The sequence below is a fragment of the Simochromis diagramma genome, unplaced genomic scaffold, assembly GCF_900408965.1.
Source record: "Simochromis diagramma unplaced genomic scaffold, fSimDia1.1 OVJJ01000026.1, whole genome shotgun sequence".
NCBI lineage: Eukaryota > Metazoa > Chordata > Actinopteri > Cichliformes > Cichlidae > Simochromis > Simochromis diagramma.
Window position 1 is genome coordinate 4,408,864 of NW_024386985.1, and position 20,449 is coordinate 4,429,312.

Below are 20,449 nucleotides of genomic sequence, written 5' to 3' on the forward strand. Positions count from 1 at the left end.
GCAGCACAGTTGATGAGAGTGCGGCTGTGAAAAAACGTTTGCACATTATTTGGGTGACCTGTAAAGGATGCAGCTTAGCCCGAGGAAGTAAACTGTGAAGAGTGACACAGAAAAGCAAAAAGTTTCCATAAGGCATCTGCTCACATTAGAAAAACATATTTTTAAAAGATGGCAGCTTCACCTCGTTTCATCTGCGCCGGCTTTACCTGTAAAACTGGAAAGTTGGACATGTTTGACTTTATAACTGCTGCACTTTTATACTGGTCCAGTTTAGGTTAAGAAATTATACCTGATCGTTAAATCATTCATTAACTGGAGGCCAAGCTTATGCAATCCAGAGTAAGAATCTGGTTAGACACCATTTTTCTAAGATTCGTAGAGCCGAGTACAATAATCTCAGTTTTATCTGAAGCAGAAAATTGGTGTCACGGGTTGCCGGGCAAGCCGTCTGGTGTGGACCCAAAATGCAGGCACTGGCTTGATGCGAGTGAGCGTTTTATTTACAACCAGTGATATACAAACAAAAGCGAGAGTGGTAAGAACAGCACTAAGAAATGACCTGAACTGGGGGGAAATTAAAGAACAAACCTGGAACACGCCACATACAGGGAGCAACGTGGGATGAGGGCAGAGAGACGCGGAGAAACGCCAACTAACGCATACGAGCCGACAAAGAGCACAGACCGACACCCACTATATATACACACACACAAGGTAATCAGGCAATGACACACAGGAGGGAAGCACAGCTGATCCTAATGGACGTGATGACAGGAAGACACAAGGTGAACACAGTGTGAACAGACATAGACCATCAAAGTAAAATAGGAAGTACACTGTTTTATAAACACACACTGAAAGACACGAACACAACACCGGGATACAACAACACACAAGAACCAAAAAACCCTAAGGACTGATACAAAATCAGAAGAAGCTAGAAAATAATAACAATAAAGTCAAAACGCTGGGTCAGCGACCCAGGACCATGACATTTAGAGGTCATCCAGATCTTGATATCTTTAAGACATTCGTGCAGTTTAACTAATTGGTGCGTGTTATCTGGCTTCATGAATAGATAAAGTTGTGTGTCTTCTGCATAGCAGTGAAAATGTATGCTATGGCTTCTGATGATACTGTCTAAGGGAGGTGTGTATAATGGAAACAGAATGGGTCCTAGCACTGAACCCTGTGGAACTCCATAATTAACCTCAGTGTGTGAAGACAATTCTCCATTTACATAAATAAATTGGAGCCTATTAGATGGTTATGATTCAAACAGCTGCAGCACAGTACCTGTAATAGCTACAGCATGCTCTAATCGCTGTAAAGTATTATGAGCAACAGTATTAAACACTGCACTGAGGTCGAGCAGGACAAGTACAGAGATGAATCTGCTGTCAGAGGCCAGAAGAAGATCATTTGTAACCTTTACATTTATAACCATTTCTGTACTGTGGTGAGTTCTGAAACCCGACTTTAAATAAATCATAACTCTGCAGATGATCTGTTAGCTGTTACAGCTACTCTTTCAAGAATTTTTGAGATTAAAAGATAAGTTAGACATTGGCCTATAATTAGCTAAGGCAGCTGGATCAGCTAACGGTTTAACTACTGCCAGCTTGAACGTCAGTGGTACATAACCAATGCTACAGCTGCTTGTTCAACAAATATTCCCAGGTGCACTTAAAATTGATTTCCACACAGTATAATTCATACAATGTACATACAACATGATTTTCATCCCTAAAAGCCTCCTTGATGAAAGACGATGATAAAGAGCCTTTTGTTTTTATTTATTTATTTGTTAGTTGGAGATTGGTTGATCATATTTAGGATTGAAACATTAATTAATCGCAGGACTTTTGTAGGACTGGGGTATAAAAGACACGTTGATGATCAATTGGAGAAAAAGAGTCTAAATAAGTAGTAAATACTAGTTAACTAGTTAATATTAAAGATAATATTAATTTTAAAGAAATGCTTGCAAACTGAATTTAGATCAATATTAAATAGATTATGTTTATATTTTTAACCATTCAAACTGCTTTTATGCATTTTTACTTGCACATTCATACAGGATCTTGTTTTAAGAACTTTATATTTGACACCCAATCAGGATGAGTTATAGATTGATGCGGGAGCAGTGGATCGAGCTGCTGACCTTCTGATTACCAGAATAGCCTTGGTAAGGCTTACACTCAGGGCTTCATCAGGTGTCCCTGAACCATCCCTTAGATATGCTACTATGGGCCCGGGAACTTCCCATGATGCACTTCAGTTCCTCTCGGCTCCCTTCTTTTCATTCCCTGTGTGTTTATATGCCAGGACTCCTCTCCCGTGTAGTTTTCTATGAGCTGGTGTTATGTAAATAAAAAATGAATTGAACAGACGACCCACTCTGGCTCCTGAGCCACAGCTGTGCACAGCTGCTGTGTTTGGCTCACAGTGTGACTAAACACCTAAAATTAGCCTCATGAAAGCGTCTCTAGAAACTTTTACAGAGGTCTTTCACATAATCAACCATCAAAGTTGTTCTGACCTTCTTGTTGCTCTTAGATTTGGAGAATTTCTAGGTAATGTTTGGGTTATTATATCATCCTGTTCTGTAGTCCTCTGTGAAATGGGCGGTTTTATTTGCTTTATTTTTGAGTTTCCCTTAAAAACTGGATAATTCACCAGTTATCGCCTGTTTACAATATTGAATTTCTGGTTATTAATTGTGGCAGAGGTGTTATTGCATGTCTAATTTACAAGCAGTGTTGGCAGTGTGGTTTGCAGTCAAGTGTGAGCGCAGGAAGCCTTGTGTTGTCTGCTTTTTTTAGGTCCCCTGGGAGCTGATGGCTTGTTTTTGTGAAAAAAAAAAAAAAAGACTCTAGTGCTGCAACTTCATATGCAATACGTGTTGAAATGTAAGGTTATAATTAAGATTGTTATTAAGAATGTCATGTTATATAAAGATTATTTAAAATAAAGCTAAAATGTGTGGATTCCACTTTGACGTGGAGTTGCTTATAATAATCAATTTTCTTTTTTCTAAATTCATATTCTTCAGTAGAAAAAGGAAGCAAATGGAATTAAATCTGTACAGTGTGCTGTATATTTTTACCTTTATAAAGTCATACTTTGCATTAGCACACGTTTTCTACAGCACAATAATAGGAAGACGTATGCAAATTGTTTAAAAAATCTTTTTGTTTAAATAAGAGAGCAGACGAGAACACAGGAAGCGGTTTTTTTCTTTTACTGCCAAGAAATAACACTGAAACCTGAAACATTATGACCTACTCAGAGCTACTTATAGACTTTTTAAAGGAATTGATGCTTTTATTTTGCATATGCTCCTATTGTAAAGACGGAGCTGCAAACACAAACAATAATATTCTCTGTCCTCACTTTCCCTTCCAGTTATGTGTTGTAACGTGAAAATTATCTAAACCTCTGCCCTCAAACCCCCCCGAGAGCCCTAGATTTCCAAAACAGGGGAAACGGTTATGAAATTCACCAGGACGAGAGCACACTGTCAGGCTGAAAACACTGCTGTCTGTAGGGGTTTGTGGTTTGACTTACAGACCGTCTTGTACTCCAGATGTTGGTGGTGTAAAAGTTGTTCTTAGATGGCTTCTTTTTGAGCTCTGCCCACCATTTGAGAAAAATAAAAAAACAACAATTGAAGCTGTAAAGCAGCTTTTAAGCTTTCAAAATCAAAACTCTTTATATGCTTCACACAAGGTGACACGAAGCCCTTTTCGTAGAAAAAAATTAAGGTAAGAGGAAAAAAAGCTGAAGGTGTCATGAAAAGACACATTGAGTACATTCCCTGTACTAATATACAGTTTCACCTTTTATTTTGTCCCTATAATTGTGTTATAAACAAAGAACAGAGAGACTGTAGAGCTTGTTTACTTAGAGACTGTAGAGCTTGTTTACTTGATCATCAAGTTTTTTGAAGTTTGAGAACAATTCTTGTAATTCTTATAAATTCTTATTGTGATAATGGGCAATTCTATAATATTGTTTTAAGGTACTTGCACTTAAAATTTATATCTGTGTCCTTGAGTTGACATCTTTTACAGCAGAAGCTGCATTTATTGTTGTTATTTCCCCACTGTATGAGCTAGAGTATTGAATGGAAAAGACCCCAGGATGGAGCCTTGAGGAACACCACACTGCTCTTTTGCACACGCAACACTAAGCTTCATCACTTCATTTCACACATCAGTGATTCTGTTGCACAAAGCAGACCTTGTTCATCTTTAAACTTTGAAAGCCAACATGACCTACAAAGCTGGAAAAAAATGTTTGCACACCATTTGGGTGGCCTGTAAAAGATGTAGCTTAGTAGAAGTAAACTGAAGAGTGACACAGAAAAGTTTCCATAAGATATCTGCTCGCATCGGAAAAACATATTTTTAAAAGATGGCAGCTTCACCTCGTTTCATCTGCGCCGGCTTTACCTGTAAAACTGGAAAGTTGGACATGTTTGACTTTATAACTGCTGCACTTTTATACTGGTCCAGTTTAGGTCAAGACATTATACCTGATCGTTAAATCATTCATTAACTAGAGGCAAGGGTCAACTTTACTGCTGTTGGGTTAGACGGCACCCATCTTCAAACTTCTGCCCTCAGTTTGATTTCAACTATTACACAAGCTTCATCACTTCATTTCACACATTAGTGATTCTTATGACAGCATCTTTCCACAGACATATAAACGCCCGCCAAAGTAATCAAACCATTGCTGGTACATTATATTTTCCCAGGAACGCATTTTGCCATGATGACAGAGACAGACTCACATGGTGAAAATAGCAGTTGTGACAGATTTGGTGAGGTTAAGCTGATATTTTGTGAGATTAAATTTGGTGATATGTTAATTTTTTTCTGTGCAGGCAGACTGCTGCTGGTAAGTCACAGATATAGAAATTTGATAAGATTAAAGATAAAGAAAGAAGACTCATGTTGAGGTTAGGTGAAGTGTAACTGAGAAAGACTGGGTCTGAGACATCATCTAGGTTTGCTGTGCGTTGCTTTTAGAGCTGGTTGTGCAGCTCTTTGGCTTTGTAATCATCAAATCCACTTTCTCAGATCCCAGAGAGTCATAACTGGACAAAGTTTTGTCGTCCTTGCTGGCATCTTTTCGTTGTCGTCATTATCAGCAGAGTTGGTTGTGCAGTGTGTTTGGTTGGGGTGAAGGAAGATGATGTGGAAATGTGTGAATCCCAAGTAGAGTGAGTCTGGGAAGAGGAACTGGAAGCGTGACCTGTGAGCAGGTTGTTAACCATCGTGCTGAGTGTCAGGTGCTTTCTCTTATGTCTGACCAGTGGCTCTTCACACTTTTTAATATTTTTTTAATGTTGAAGCCCATCAGTAGTCATTCCCACCTGTCTTATTGAATTAAAACTGTATTTTAGTTACTGCATTAGAATTACCTGAGCAGGGATGTTCCAAAGCCTCTTTAGCCTTCTACCAGGGGGTCCAGGATTGATGTTGGTAGGGCTGAATCCATAAGTTTTGCCCATTTTGCTCATCCAGATTGATCCAGCCAGATTATCCCAGTAATTACCATGGATGATTCATGCTTTTAAATCTGTACATTTTGGGAGAGTTCTGATAAACTTACTCATTTGTAAGAGTCACTGGCAGCACCAAGGTCTGGCTCTTTTTCTGAGTAGGAAGTAGGAAACTTGCTACCAAGTTTAGGATGGTTTGTGTGCTCTTTGTCCTTTTAATCCTCCTAGTGTTACATTTGTCATAAAAAAGGTCCTTAAATGTGTGTTGGTTTGAGACAACGAGCGTGAAATGATTATTTTCAAAGTTTTAAATGCCCAAGAAAACATTAGATCTTTTAGATTAATACGATGCTGCTATAATGACATTAGTGGGATCTATAGGTGAGCTTTAATACAATAGGCCTGCCTTTAATGCTTGCTTGTTTATGTTGCATTAATTAGGAGAAAATATGTCAGGAGATCAGCAGTGTGCATACAGAGTGCAGCAGAAGAAATGTGTGTTGTTGTAACTTAAGACTTTTACTGAGCATTTCCAATTATAAATTGTATGGAAAAAGACTCTGAATTGGTACAAATCTTAAGAATTCTCTTTTTAAATTATGTACACCACTGGTTTTTCATTCAAGCCTTTACTTATTGTTGTGATCGCCTTTCTTCAACCAGTGTCCAAATTCCAGCGCTACACCACATAGAATAAATGAGGCTCAGTTTTGAGTATTGATTTTTACCCCAGCCCACAGCACTGCTCCTTCTGTAAATTAGCAAAAAAAAAAAGTGTTTTCATGGCCAGTTTATGATTTGCGGCTCCATTAAACCCTTGAGATTTTAAAATGTCACTTCACCAACATTTAATCCACACCCATAGCCACTGTCTTATTTTCTGCGTTATGCCTTGTCCGGGTATTAAGAGGATTAATGAAACAATATGAAGAGGCTGGGAATACATCTGTACATTATATAATAATTGCAGTGTTGTACTTTGTAATGTAAATGTTTTACTCTGAATGAGCTGAATGAGGTCAAAGTGACCCATGGGAACCTGACCTTTCAATGTCACTTTTTACTGCATTTACATAAACTGGGAAAACTGTCAAATAGCCTCTTCTTCTGCACATGTGCAGATGTTTCCAGCTGCTCTGGGTTTAGTTCTATGTGACACTGTTGATTAAACATCTATAGGTTGCAGCATCTTGCAGATTTTGCAGAGTACTGAGCTTTCATGGGCTGCTTAAGCATTCCCCTTTCCATTAAAACATTTAGAAATGACACTTGATTGGTTGTTGTCAGCGTTTTGATCATGCAAATATGTAAAGCCATCTGCAGACATCTCCACTTGTCAGCGGATAAGACGTCTTTATGAACAGATTATCTGGGTGTCTCCTCATTTATCTGTTTAATATCTGTTATATCAAACGTGGGGACTGCCTGATGTAAAATTGAGGATTAGCATAAAAAATTAGGGACAAGTCAATTTGGCACAGCACCCTGCTGTCCCTTTTGTCTAGCAGGGGCCAGCATTGGGGCTGGAATGAGCACTCTGAGGCCATGTTTACTGTGTGCAGACGGGGTGGCAGACAGTTAGCCAAACCTGCATTTAGATTTTATTTATTTAATTATTTTTTATTTGAGGATCACTTGTTCTGATTAAAGCCCCAGAAAATAGGAAGTGAAAGACATATATGTCTCAGACAGAGACTCAAAGTTCCTTCCAATAAAAGATTTTGGGGTTTAAGTTGATCTCATATGGTACATGCACTGTAGGAAGGTTTGATTGTTTTTTCGTAGAGCCACTAATGCTCCAGTTTTTTTTTTTTAATGCCGGCTTTTACGCCGGAGCTTAGCTTTAAATATTTATTTTTGCAAATTTTTTTTAAAGGTTGTGTGATTTTTAAAATCACGATGCAACATCCTGTGGGAGAGGTGGACAAAATATGATGAATAACTGTACAAGGTAACGCAATCCACTGCAACAGCTCTGCAACGAAAACTACTCCTCTGAAGCATATTAGGCCCAACTTTGCTAAAACGGTATTGACAACAGTGTGTCATTTAATGGGTGCCGTCAAGCTCTGAAAATAGTTTAAAAAGCCCTTGTGTTATTGATGTAGGACACTGCGGCCTTTCCTTAAAACCCAGAGGAATAAATCATTATATTTTATGAGAAACGGCCTGTTTTAGAGCTAATGTTCTTCTTTGACATGTTTTGCTTTCATAGTCATAGAGCGAGGTATGCTTGTTAAAATGTTTAGCAGTCGTTCAGCTGTGCGAACAGATCAAAACATGCTGATGACGAGTCAGTGTCCGCTCAGCGCTCCCTGGGACTTCTCTGTTTCGCTGTAACCTACGCGCGAGAACGGGATGGTAAACGTGATGTTGAGGACAGAGACCGTCCTCGCGACACAGACCGGAGATTTGCTTTCTGCTGACTCTCTTCAGATTTCACACCAGGGGTGTCTTTTGAATTTTGTCTTGTGCCTTTTTTCTTCACATTCCAACTCTGACACTATTTTGAGAGGCGTTTCAGTCGTTAGAGGGGCCTTGTCGTTGATTCACTGTTTCGTGCAAACAGCTGCTCTGAAGTTCTGTTTAGAATGATCTTACTCAAACGTTCAGATGGGGATTTTTTTCCCCCTCCATGAAATGAATGTAAACATGTATATGGTGTGAACAAAAACTGTCAGACACAGCATGGGAAACTGAATCACTCTGGAGTGAGTCATCATTTGCATTTCCATTCAGAATATTTCAAATATTTAATGCTTTATAGTCTGATTGATGTGAAGCGATAGCCCCAAAACCACAACCTTTGATACTGAAGTTATTTTGCGTCAGTAACTCGCTGTTATGTCTCATAATGTCTTTCTGCTTGTTATCAAGATAAAACTTTTTGTGCAGTGGGCTAATCATAGTGAAAGTTAAACATCTGAGAAGTGCTGTTATTCTGCTGTTTAAAACAAAGAACTTTTTCACGTTAAGTTACCAGAAACCTGCTAATTGTTTGCTCAGAGCAGTTCCAAAGTGTCGAACATGTGCATAAGCTGTTTTTATTCCTCCCTGCTTGACTGGCCAGAGGCAAACTGACTACCGGTTGTTATGTCAGAGTCCCTCATGGGTGTCACCAGGAGAATTTACAGGAAATCCACCACTGAGTGTGTCAGTGTCCCCGTAGATACCACAGGCTCCAGCTCACAGCGCGTAACAAGGCTACTTTTATCTTAACTGGAACACATGCTCTACTTCAGCTACTTGTTGTGTGTTTTCTGCCGTGTGTGCAAAGTCTTAACCGAGGAGAATCTTTCTGCTTGGAAGTTTCACGCAATGTTGTTTCCTCCGTGCTAACGATATTTATTTCAGTGTGTATTTCATCGGGCTATAACAGCCACAGATTTTTAGCGTAATCTTACAAGTATGAGACATTTCACTTCTCTAAATCTCACGGCTCGTCCTCAGAGTTTGTAGTATTGCTAAAACGGTTTTCTACATATCCTGTCTATTCTTTCATGGTTGTGTCTACATAATGTAAGGAAGTTTGACTGCTGAGTAAGATCTCGAAAACTGAACTTGCACATGGGAAATCTTGGCCTTCTAGTCATTCATAGTTTAGCTTTGGATTTTATCAAATAACAGCAATAATAAACTTCATCATCCTTAAAATGATTACATTTCCTTTGTACATGATGTCAAAAATTCAATCCAAAAATGAGAAATTTTACATTTTTAATTTACATTTTTTTCTGGGCTAATGCTAAATGCAGCAGTGCTTTTATTTGTTCAATCGGACATTCTCATAGCCCAGCATAATGTATGGTAAATGGACTGGTTCTTACATAGTGTTTTTCTACTCTGCTTGAACCCTCGAAGTGCTTTATACTACAGGCCTCATTAACCCTTTCACACACACCCATTCTCTCTATGCCGAAGAGCTTTCTATCGAACATTCACACTCACGATGAATGCATCGCAAGCAACTTGGGGTTCGGTATCTTGCCCGAGGATACTCCTAAGCTACAGCCACCTCTGAGCTTAAACCAGTTGGTATTTCCGGGCGGCCCATCCGAGTACTAACCAGACCTGACCCTACTCAACTTCTGAGATCAGAGGAGATCGATTGTGCTCGAGGTGCTTTGAAAGACGATGATATTGATGCCAAGTTGCCATAAGCATTTAGGCGTTTCGGCACTCATCATTAACGATCCTGAATATCTGCACTACCTGTGATCAGTCAGCTGATAGATTGGCCCAGGTGATTTGTTTCATCCCGCCTGTGTCCGGTTTGGGTGGCACCAGAAACAGCCAAACATACCAAGTTTCAGGTTTTAGGATCCTACGATATTCTTATTGCAGATGAGAGATGTGTTCTCCTCTAAGCTTACGAGACATTGAGAGCAGAAGGCCTCTAGATCAGTTGGCCTCTTTTGGACCCAATGGAGCAGCAGCTCTGCACCGAAAGTGTTCTTCTTTTTCTTTTCCTGTTAGGGTCATCTCTTCCGTTCTACGAAGAAAAACAATTTTCAGTTTGTTCGACTCCTATTCTTTTGGTCATACGCCCAAACTGTAGATTCATTGGCAGCCTTCTGGCACAGCTCTCTCCTTTCCTGTAGCTCTAACCCTGTGGTGACCCCAAATCCACTGTGTCTGCAAATCATTTGCCAAACATGGTGAGCTTTTGCTTTTAGATGCTGTCGTGTCTTTAGGTTTTGGAGCCAGAGCAGCTTTGTGAAACATTGACCGTCATCTATGTTGGAATCCAACAGCCTGCTGGGACTGGCAAAAATAAATACTGATACCAGAGTCGGTGCTCATTTTTAGTGATGAATGAAGCATTTCTCTGTGAAATGACTAAGCAGACCAAAGATAAAAAGGAGAAAAAAATAGCAACTAATCTATTTTCTATTTTCATGGCATTTTCTTTTTTCTCACACACGGTGTAGACTTCTTAATCAACTGTAATGGAAGGGTAGCTGTCTGCATATTATTACACGTTCAGTGTAGCTGCACAGTAATAGAGTTGTATGCATAACATAATTGCTACTAATATAATACTTCTTAGATATATTCCTAATGCTTGAGAACAAACGTTTTATTCTCCAAGCTCGTTGGTGATTCATTATGTGCCGCTTTTTGTATGAGTACTCCGTCGATGATATGATTTGATGTGGCATTTCCTTTGATTCACTATGAGCACATGACATTCTGATCAGTATTTGGAGAGAGCACTCAGCTCCTCCAGTTGCTGTGTTAGATTAACTTCTTGTATTGGTGCTTTAAACATCTCTTTAAACGATTAAAGATGTTTCCGAGCAGCTCAGTGACTCAAACGCGTCAGGACACCTAAGAAGTTACATTAAACATCCATTCAATTTAATTACGCTTAAATTTGATTTTAACATTTACGGTCTTCAACTCTACTTGTTGGCTTTAGAAAAACCTCCTTATGAATGTGTCATTTTATCGGATCGCGAAGCCATGTGTTATAAGTTAAAGTTGACGGCACAACTCGTCGCGCACAAGAACCGGCTCGTCTGCAGGCTTACAGCCGATTGTCTCTGTGAAAAGGTTTCACGTTATGAAACTGGCAGAGTTTACACAGCGGTGGCTTTCTGCTGTGACATTTGACTCGCTTCATTTACTCGCTCACCACTTTGTTTAGAAGAAACGACAGCAAAGCTCCCCTCTGCACCTTTGATGAATCACGCTTTTGCTCATCACAAAACGCTGCTAACAACACATCTTAAGACGCTAATTGTTCAGCCCATTTATCGTTTCAAGCGTTCACCTTTCCTCAGTATTTGTTTCTTTGCTTTTGTGCGAAAACATAATCCACCTATTGTTCCTGATCGCATTTTTTTTTTCCTCCTGTGGGATTTCTCCGTAGAATAGCAGAAGCCAATTTTGGTCTGCTCCTTTTACACTTAAAACAAGTACATCTCCAAAGACTTCAAATCCCTCCCTTGCATCTCTAAACCAAATGAAGTCGTAAATCACTCTTCTATACATATCATGCTAATTAGGAACAGGGCTCAGCTGCTCTTTACCAGCGGAAGATGGAATAAAACGAGTCCATAATTATGTCAAAACAATGTGCTCTCAACCTCTTCCACAGCACATTTGGAGTGGGTATGTGGAGATAAAACATGTGGACTTGAAATACTTTTTGTCCATGTTGTCTGAGAGGGATTATGTATTTGCTGCTCAATAAAACAAAGCTTTTTTTCCTGACTTCCCTTTATTTGGAATATCGGTTATTTCACATTTGTACAGACGTAAAAGACTGATTTTAGAGGATGGGTATTGTTAACGTTCTTAAACTTTGGCCACCATGTGTGGACCGACACTGGATCACTGTCCTGCATTGTTTAGGCTCAGTGCAGCATGTGTAAATGCTAACGGACAGCAGAGGCTCAAGCGTTCAGCAGTAAATCAAGTTCATATTGTGGGAGAGGATTTATGTGCTGCGCGCCCAAATCGCTCTTTCCCTGTATTTTAGGTTTCCTCAGTTTGTGCTCTTTCTGCTGCACAGTTCTGTTTGCAGAAATGTGGGCTACGTTACGCGAAAGGCAGTTATATTCTTTGCCAGGCTTTGTCCTAAGTCCTTAGAGGCCAGATGGCCACCGCTTACACACGTGTAACTCTGATAATGTTGTACATATGTAAATCTGAAAACATATGCTCAACAATCTTCCTGCCCCCACAGAACTGACTAATCCTTAGTCCAGATCAGAAGTACTACAACAAACACTCACTTACAATCTGCAAAGATTCTTTTATTCCTCTGCTGAAATCTCTTATCTGTAACACTTTTAACAAGAGCATTCTGAGACTTCACACCTCCACTGCTGATAATTCCCTCCACAATATGCATGAATGGAGTCTCTGAAACTAGAAGGAGATCTGCATCTGTTCTGTGATATTTTCTTGAGAAAACTGAGTTGATTTCTCCAGTTTTTCATTGTTTTTGAAGATATAATCATTTTTTGTCATCGGGGGAAATTTTCATGACGCTTGACTAGTTTATCGTGCAACTCAAATACTGAAATCTTTCCATCCGTCCATCTTCTGACACTTACCTGTATTCAAGTCACAGTTTAAGCAGAGACACCTGGACTCGTCTCTCTCCGGTCCAAGTCTTAAATGGGATCCCGAGGCCTTACTAGGCCAGCCAAAATATGTCATCTCTCCTCGTGTCTTGGTTCTGTCCTGCAGTTTCCTAGCAGTAGAACAGAAACACAAAAATTCACCCAAGCATTCGAGCCAGGTGCACGAACCACCTCAGCTAGCTCCTTTCGAGCAGAGCCCAGACACCCTTCAGTGGAAGCTAGTTTCCGCGGCTTTCATCCTCAGTACCCCCAGCTCATGGCCATATGTGAGGCATACGAATTTAGATCGACTGACTGGTAAAACGAGAACTTCTTCTTTATGCCTTGCGCTCTCTTTACAAAAACAGACCAGTACAGCATCCCGGCAGAAGATCCAGCAATTCATCTGTCAATCTGTCGCTCCAGTCTGCCCCAAAGTGGTGAACAAGACCCTCAAAATTTATAACTCCTCCATCCGAGGCACAGAAGCTCCTCTCAACTACATAATTTAGAAAAACTGATTCAAATCCACGCGGACGGGATAATGAAATACACTATACTAAAGAGCAGTCGCACGCATACATTCAAGAATGAGTCGCTCACAATTATCAGTATTTGAAGTGTTAATAAATGTATCACTTAGTTAAAAACAAAAGTTAAATACAAGTCCCTCAGCGTCACAGCTGGATCCATCCGCACCCCTTTGTCACCCCCTTAACAATACTCAGGGTTCCCAATAACCAATTACACCTCTTACGGCCTCTCAAATAACTTTAATCACTGATTAGGATTCCTTGTTCACAAAGCGGCTACTTAAAAGTAATTGCTCAATAAAGAGAGGGGAAGTTGTCGTATTAAGTAGGTGTTCCTGCTGCTTCTCTCATTAGTGCGCACTTGGAGCTTTCATCTCCCTATTGTCACAAATGGAGTCAGCTTCATTCACAGCACAGGAGCCGTTCTCGCTCTGTCTGCTTCACACTGCTTAAAAGCCTAACGGCATTAGCACAGCTCAGAGCCGCAGAACAGCGAGTGCTAAAACCCGTGTTGTCGTTTTTTGTTTTTTTTTTGTTTATTATTAGAAATAGAAAGATTGAGTCCAATGGCTGACACCAATGGGACAAAGTTTCTGTGGACAAAGATGTTTTGGATTCGTCATTTCAGGAAGCAGAAACCCAGGATTTGATTTGTAGCGTTGGGACGTCCAGGTTCAGTTTATTTAGTTAGTTAGTAAGTTTAAAAAGTTCTTTTTTCACTTATTATGTTGCTGTTTAGCTGCAGGTGAGAGGGATTCTTTCTGATAAGGAAGACATGAAGATTTGACTGTGTGTGTGTGTGTCTGTGGTTGAAAAGAAAGAGAAGTGAAAAATTTTAAAAATATTTCTGTTTGCACTGCAAATGGTGTTTTTAGTATGTAGATTTCTGGGTGAGACTTTCCCCATTTTGCAATATTTAAAACAACCACTGTGCTCTAATATAGAATCAAAATGAATATTACAATAGCCTGCTTCAGTGTTTTTGCCCACACTCTTACATTCTCCCTTTCAGCCCGGTCTGCCTACAGAAACTGCGGTTTACATTTTAATAATATTCATCCAGTTTACCACCTCTCGCTCTAATATTGACTCAGAGGCAGGAACTGAGTCCAGGAACCAAAACTAGAACTATGTCCTACAGGTCGTAGAAATATAAGTTAAGTTCCTTGTTTGAAGGGTTCTTGAGGTTGTACTGGAAGACTTGACACCAAGCCTACAGTTTACTGTCATTCATCTACCAAGATTATGCCAAAAGGAAGGAAAAAGAAGAACCCGTTAAATTTCTTCGGACTTAATTTGTGCATTGGTGGTTGCCCTCTCTGAATACCCCAGTACTTTATTCCTGTTATTTTTACAGTAATGCAGTTAGAATGATATGCTATGTATTTTAAACATGCTAAATGTGAATAGCACTTTGAACATGAGGCAAGCACGAAGGAATAACGATGAAGGGTATTAATATTTAGATAATAAAAGCATCAAACGGACTATTAAAGGTAGCCTTAATAGCTTTTGATTACACAGTGCTGTTGAACAGTGATGCTAAGGGTGGATCTAAACAGAGAGAAGCTATCGTCATCATGTCCATGTGACGAGCAACAACATTTAGACTAATGTGGGAAATCTACGTTGTAACTTGGGACCTGTTGGGAAACCCATTTAGCGCTACACATGGCCTTTTATATAACCTGATGTGCACCTCCCAAGAAACGTGATTACACGTCGAGCCTGTGAAGACTGAATTGTGTAGGCCACGGCGCCATGGCGCAGGGTTAAAGGGGTTTCCAGTTATGTCTTAAGTTCCCACGTAGATTTCTAGCAGAAGTCTTAGGCCTCAATCACACAAACCTAGAGACCGCTCTGCAACCATCTAGCAGCCACTGGTCACTGGACTGGTTGTCGACTGCTTGCTGGAAGTTGCTAATGTTCGCAAAGAGGCTCCTGCCCCGAAAACCACCTTGTGTCTGCTTTGGTTGCTAGCAGATTACCACAGTGGAAAAGACAGCTTGTCTGTAAACACTTGTAATTACTAGCTCGGGGAAGTTAAACTTTTTTGTTGTTGTTGTAACCTTTAGAAATTATGTTGGCTTAAGATATTGTTTTACATATATAATGTATGGCTTCTAGTTGAAACCAATAAAGTCAGGAGTGTTTGAATGGCAGTGAAGATCTTCTGGTCTCAGGTGTGTTGTATTTTCAAGAGTAAGATCATTCCTCTTATAAAAGAATGTTCACTTATGGAAATGAGAGATAACATTACACGCCACTTAATTCGAAAGGCTTCTTCTTAAACGCCGTTTCTTTCTGACCCTGAATCAGCTGCAAACATCTCCAAGGCTGAGTGCATTTTTTTATGAGACAGAATGGTTTTCCTTGAAAAGACTACTGGGGGGTGCAAACAGTGCATGCAAAGTTTTTTTTCTTTTTTGAATTTAACATTAGCACACTAATGCGATTCACTCCTAAATGACTGGTGCAATGACGGATGGGGGAAAAGAAATTGGGTCAAGAGGGGAAATGGTCAGAAACATCCTTTGAGCAAAGATGCCTAATGACCCCCCGTTCCTCCTCCAAGTCTTGCTTTTCACTGTTCCACGCACAAAGCTATAAAACCTTTTCAATAAAACATGATTCTCTGAAACATTTACAACTCGTGTTTCCTGAAGTGATGAATCCAAAACATCTTTGATGTTTGAGAGAAACGTACATGCAACTTAATGATTTAATTCTCTGTAAGCCACAAGTTACAAGTGACTTATATTCGGGTAAAAAGGATCCGTGGTGGAGGGGAGGGCGGGCTGGGCCCGAGCCTTGTTGTCGAGCAGCATATTTTATTTTCTCTCCCAGAGGTTTAGAGGAGCTGTTACACTCTGGAGTTTTAGTGGAGGTCACAAGGTTATTATATAAACAATTCACATGGAGGGCCTCAAGTACCCAGAGGGAATGTTTAATGCAATGCTCACAATTTCTTGAACGTAGTAATGCTCAAGACGCAGAAGTGTCCAATTTTAACCATGCTGCATTATCTCTCTGTCTTCGTTTCCTTTTTTTCCCCCCCTCTTTCTGCCGTTGTGTTGAGGCAACTGAAAACCACGCTTAATTAATTTGGTCAGCTGCCTTGGATAAACTACACTGATGACATCAATTAGATTCTAATGAAAACAGATAAAAGCCATGGAATGCAAATGGAATTTCAGAACAGGACTCATCAAAGTCTTAGCATTGGAACAAATTCCCATTACGTCTCATAAAAGCCTTTAATTTGCAAAGCTCATGTCTGGTTTGGTACTTAGAAGTACATGGTCAAATGATTCAGTCTTAAGTCCTGTGCCGAGAGAAGCCAAATCAGAATTTAATTTGGCATGTAACTCCTTATCCTGTCTGAAACATGTGGCGGGATGCAATCCTTGGATTAGCATGCACTTCAGAACTACAAATTTAGCTTGTTTCTCGTCGTCTGGCACGGCAAACACCTAGTCTAACCCGTCTGTAACACAACATTTCAATTTCAATTTCAGGGAGAGAGGGGGGGAAAAGCCACGCTTGCTCCAGATTAGTACTTCTTAGTTAACCAAATTGCTGCAATTATGTGTGTCAGTCCGTTGACGTGGGATAGCGAGGCTGTACTTCTTTGTCTCATTCGCTCGCCGTCTCTCTTTTTTTAACTCTATGACCTCTTCCATATGTTAGATTTGATTTTGCAGTTCAGGCAAATGATGAGGACTTCTAATAATAAGTCTTCATCAGCTACTCTGCAACTGGCGTTCTATATAACAAATGTGCACTCCGTTAAACGACTTGCTACATTACACTGCATCTTTCAGTCGGTTCAACACCTTAATGACAAAATGCCATTGTCGCGTTTTAAGCTACTTAAATAAGTCAGAATAATGAATTAGACCCTGCTGAGTTGTTTTCAATTGAATTGCAAGGTAAACCGTTAATAATAAAAATAATCAAAATGCTGTCACGCTGAACAAAAAATGTTCAGTTCAAATTAAAAACACCACACATTTGTGCACACGGCTCTCGTATGGCAGACATGTTTGCAAACAGTGACCTGCAGATGCAACGATTAATATCAGCATTCGTTTTGAGTTGATTTTAGCTCCATTAGGGAGAGAAGTGGGAATAAAACGGATGGTGGACAGCATCTGTGAGCTGCATCAGCCAAAAATAGGTTATTTTGTTACTTAAGCCCACTCCCAGTAACCTCTGGTATCAGTGGTGCTGACCACCTAGTTACTGAATTTCTGTAGTGTCATAACTAGACAGGTAACTTTTATGGGTTAGCAACTTCCTGCTGTGCAGTGGGCAAAAGTAATACTGAGATCAGTGAGGTGGAAAACCAGAACAAAGAGCTGAAAGGTGCTAAAATGCTCATTAGAAATAAAGGAAATTGCAGAATCCAGTGGTGATGGTGAAGAACAAAAGCAGTTTTATTGATTGTTACTAATAAAAATATGCATATATATATTGATTGTTAAAGCTCAAACCTAATGTTTGAGCATTTGATCCAGCTGACATCTAACCTGCAGGTGTAAAGAACATCTTTCTACCCCATAAAACTTCCTGTAAAATACTTTTTATTGTCATTGCACAGTCATGCTTTGTAGAGTAGTACAACGAAACTGAGGGACTGTCCCGCATCGGGGATAAAAGAAAGGCACGCAGTAATCATAACAAACACCATATATACAGAATAAAATATGCAGAAAATACAAACTTAATGTTAAAACAGACGGTGATGCATTAATGCGTCTCAAAATGATAATTTGATGCACTTACATACTTTATAAATCATGTTTGTGTCAACATGCTGGACGCTCCAGAGCCAGTCATGTATTTATGCGCTATAAGCAGGCTTACAGTGTAATCTACTTTTAACCTCGACCATGCAGAGCATCATGTGCACTATTTCTCCATAGATTTGTAACCCTTTACCTTGTTTTCGGCACCTGTTGTGCTGGTTGTTGTAAATGAAACATCTTTTTTTAATCATTTTATTTTTTTTTTGCCGGTGTTTTTTCAGCGGTGGACTGTGTGTGTTCTTTCACAATTGTGACAGTTTGTTTGTAAAAGAAAAAAAAAAAAAGGGGAAGTATTTAATGAGCCGTTTTTGTTTTTCTTGGTGTGTGTGTGTGTGCGCGTGTGTCTCCATCCCAGCGGACTACCCTCCCCCTCCACCACCTGTCGAAGAGTCAACCGGCTTCCTGTCATCCCCTGGTTCCTTCCCTCCTCCACCGCTGGGGAACTCATACGATTATCAGGTGAGAGGAGCCGCTGTTCTATTAAATTTTCTTGGTTGTCAGTAACTCTCTAAGAGTCGACGCAGAAAGCAAAGACAGCCCCGAGCGCCGCACTGAGTTCACGTACCAAGTCCAGCAAAACTATTTGTCCATTTGAGCTGCAGCCAAATGCAGAGACGTCCAGCTCCAGATGCTGCCTGGAGCCAGCCGCTCTCCACCCGTGGACCCACACACACACACACACACACACACACAAACATTTCCGAGGGCTCTGATGCAGGAAGGATGGAAGGCTGACACCTATTGGTGGAGCCCGGTCACTTTTCTGCGCTTTGCTGGTCATAATACCCACAGGCATTTGGCCCTCCTGGGATTTCTGGCCTCTGCACCTCTGACTGACGCTCTCGGCGCTCGACCTCTGCTATGAAATCCTCCAAGTGCTTCACATTCCTTTGTTCGCTGCAAACAGGAAGAAAGAAAGTCTCCCTCTTCAAGCCCCTCATTTGATCTGACCAGTTTTCTATCCTAAATGAATGCTTCCTTTGTAAGCTTGGAGACAGAATGTTGCATAATTCAAATAAGTTATGCATTGCGTGTAAATTCACTGCTCTTCCCACACAAACTGTAAACACAGTAAGTATAAAACTCGAAGCTTTAAAAAACCCTAGGACTATCAGTATACGTGCATGCATGCTGCGCTATGACCTTAATGTAATCTAAAGCACTTTCAAAGTCACGCAGTTATTTTAAAAGGTGCAGCGCTACGACTGTTGGAGTTCTGAATTTCATGGCTTTGTTGAACGTCAGGTTCAGCCAGCCAGCAGAGCTGCTCCCCTCTTACACTTTAGGCAGAGCACAGAGACACGTGAGCAGTGAGGAATGCAATAGGCGTACAACAGAATTTACTTCTCTTCTTAGAAGTCTACGGAAACCTTAAACTTCCACATACCCCTTAGTTTAATGAAGGCCGGTGACTTTGGCCTTGTGCTTGCTGGGTGGGGCAGTTTCTACCTAAACTCCGGCTGCTGCTCAACAATCAGTGTCGATCCTGTTCACTTTGTTACTGTTTAATAATGTTACACCTACACTTACGACCCAGCATCCTCTCGATTTGTACCTGGAGACAGGAATGCAGCACAAATTTAAAATTTTCAGTCTTAAATCTTGTACGCTTTTCTGATGGTCGAGGAAAAAGCTGAATTTAATCTACATCGCCACATCCAGAAACTTTGAATCATTTAAAAAAATGTCTCCTTGGTGCTGGTATTTCTTATTAATCTTTTGGCTCACATTTATTGCTTAGAAGTCTTTTGTAGCAGTTTTATACATTTCTAAGCAGTCAAAATTCTCTGGATGAAAAAGCTTTTAAAAATAAATCTAACTGGGAATAATGTGGGTCCTTGTCTGCATGTGCTAAACGGTAACAGGTGAGCAAAGCGGTGAACACATGTCTGGTGGAGTAATGGCAGACTTTACAGGCAGCGTGCTTGGAGGGTTTTCTGGACATCTAACAGTCAGTTTTACTGGTATCTACACATTTGTTAACTGTGAACAGATCTATAAATTTTCACTTGTCCATATGAACCTGAGCAGGTTTTCCATGCTTTCACCTCCCTTCTTAAACTCCTATATTATATTTCAGTATAACTGGGAGATGAAATCCAGACTCCTACTATCATGCAAAAATGTATTTTTAAAACTTTACCTATAATCAGAGACGGTAGAAAATGAAATCAATTTGCCAAGTTACAGTACAACGTTTCCACTTCCTGTAAGCATCTCTTCAATCAGATGGATTGTTTGAAGGCAACATGTGGCACTTTGGCCTTTTCTGAACGCCTATCAAATATATCAAATATATATTGTTATGATGTCAAAAAGCCCTGTATGTTGGTAAAGCTCACAAGCTAAAGGTGAGTGCCACATAGCTTCATGGTAAAAATGCCAAACCTTTCTCATATGTCCCCTTTTTCTCCATATTCTGTCTGGATCTCATCTGTTAAAGGAAAATAATGATTTTAAAAATGTTGCAAAGTTGAAGTAAAAATGTTCCCTGCATGTTCCAATGCCAGGGAT

The 20,449-nt window shown here is 40.1% G+C and overlaps 1 protein-coding gene and 1 long non-coding RNA gene across 4 annotated transcripts in view; both read left to right on the top strand.

Annotated features, from left to right (window-relative positions):
* The window catches only part of LOC120738733 (LIM domain containing preferred translocation partner in lipoma), a 183,657-nt gene that overhangs the window by 67,192 nt on the left and 96,016 nt on the right, over positions 1 to 20,449 (top strand). For all 3 annotated transcript variants that reach the window (XM_040040154.1, XM_040040156.1, XM_040040157.1), the window contains one exon: positions 18,291 to 18,394. In XM_040040154.1, coding sequence (XP_039896088.1) covers positions 18,291 to 18,394 — 104 coding nt within the window. The remainder of the gene's footprint in view (positions 1 to 18,290; positions 18,395 to 20,449) is intronic.
* Positions 211 to 18,207, top strand: LOC120738734. The gene is made up of 2 exons (XR_005697045.1): positions 211 to 274; positions 4,526 to 18,207. It is a non-coding gene; the product is annotated as an uncharacterized LOC120738734 (long non-coding RNA).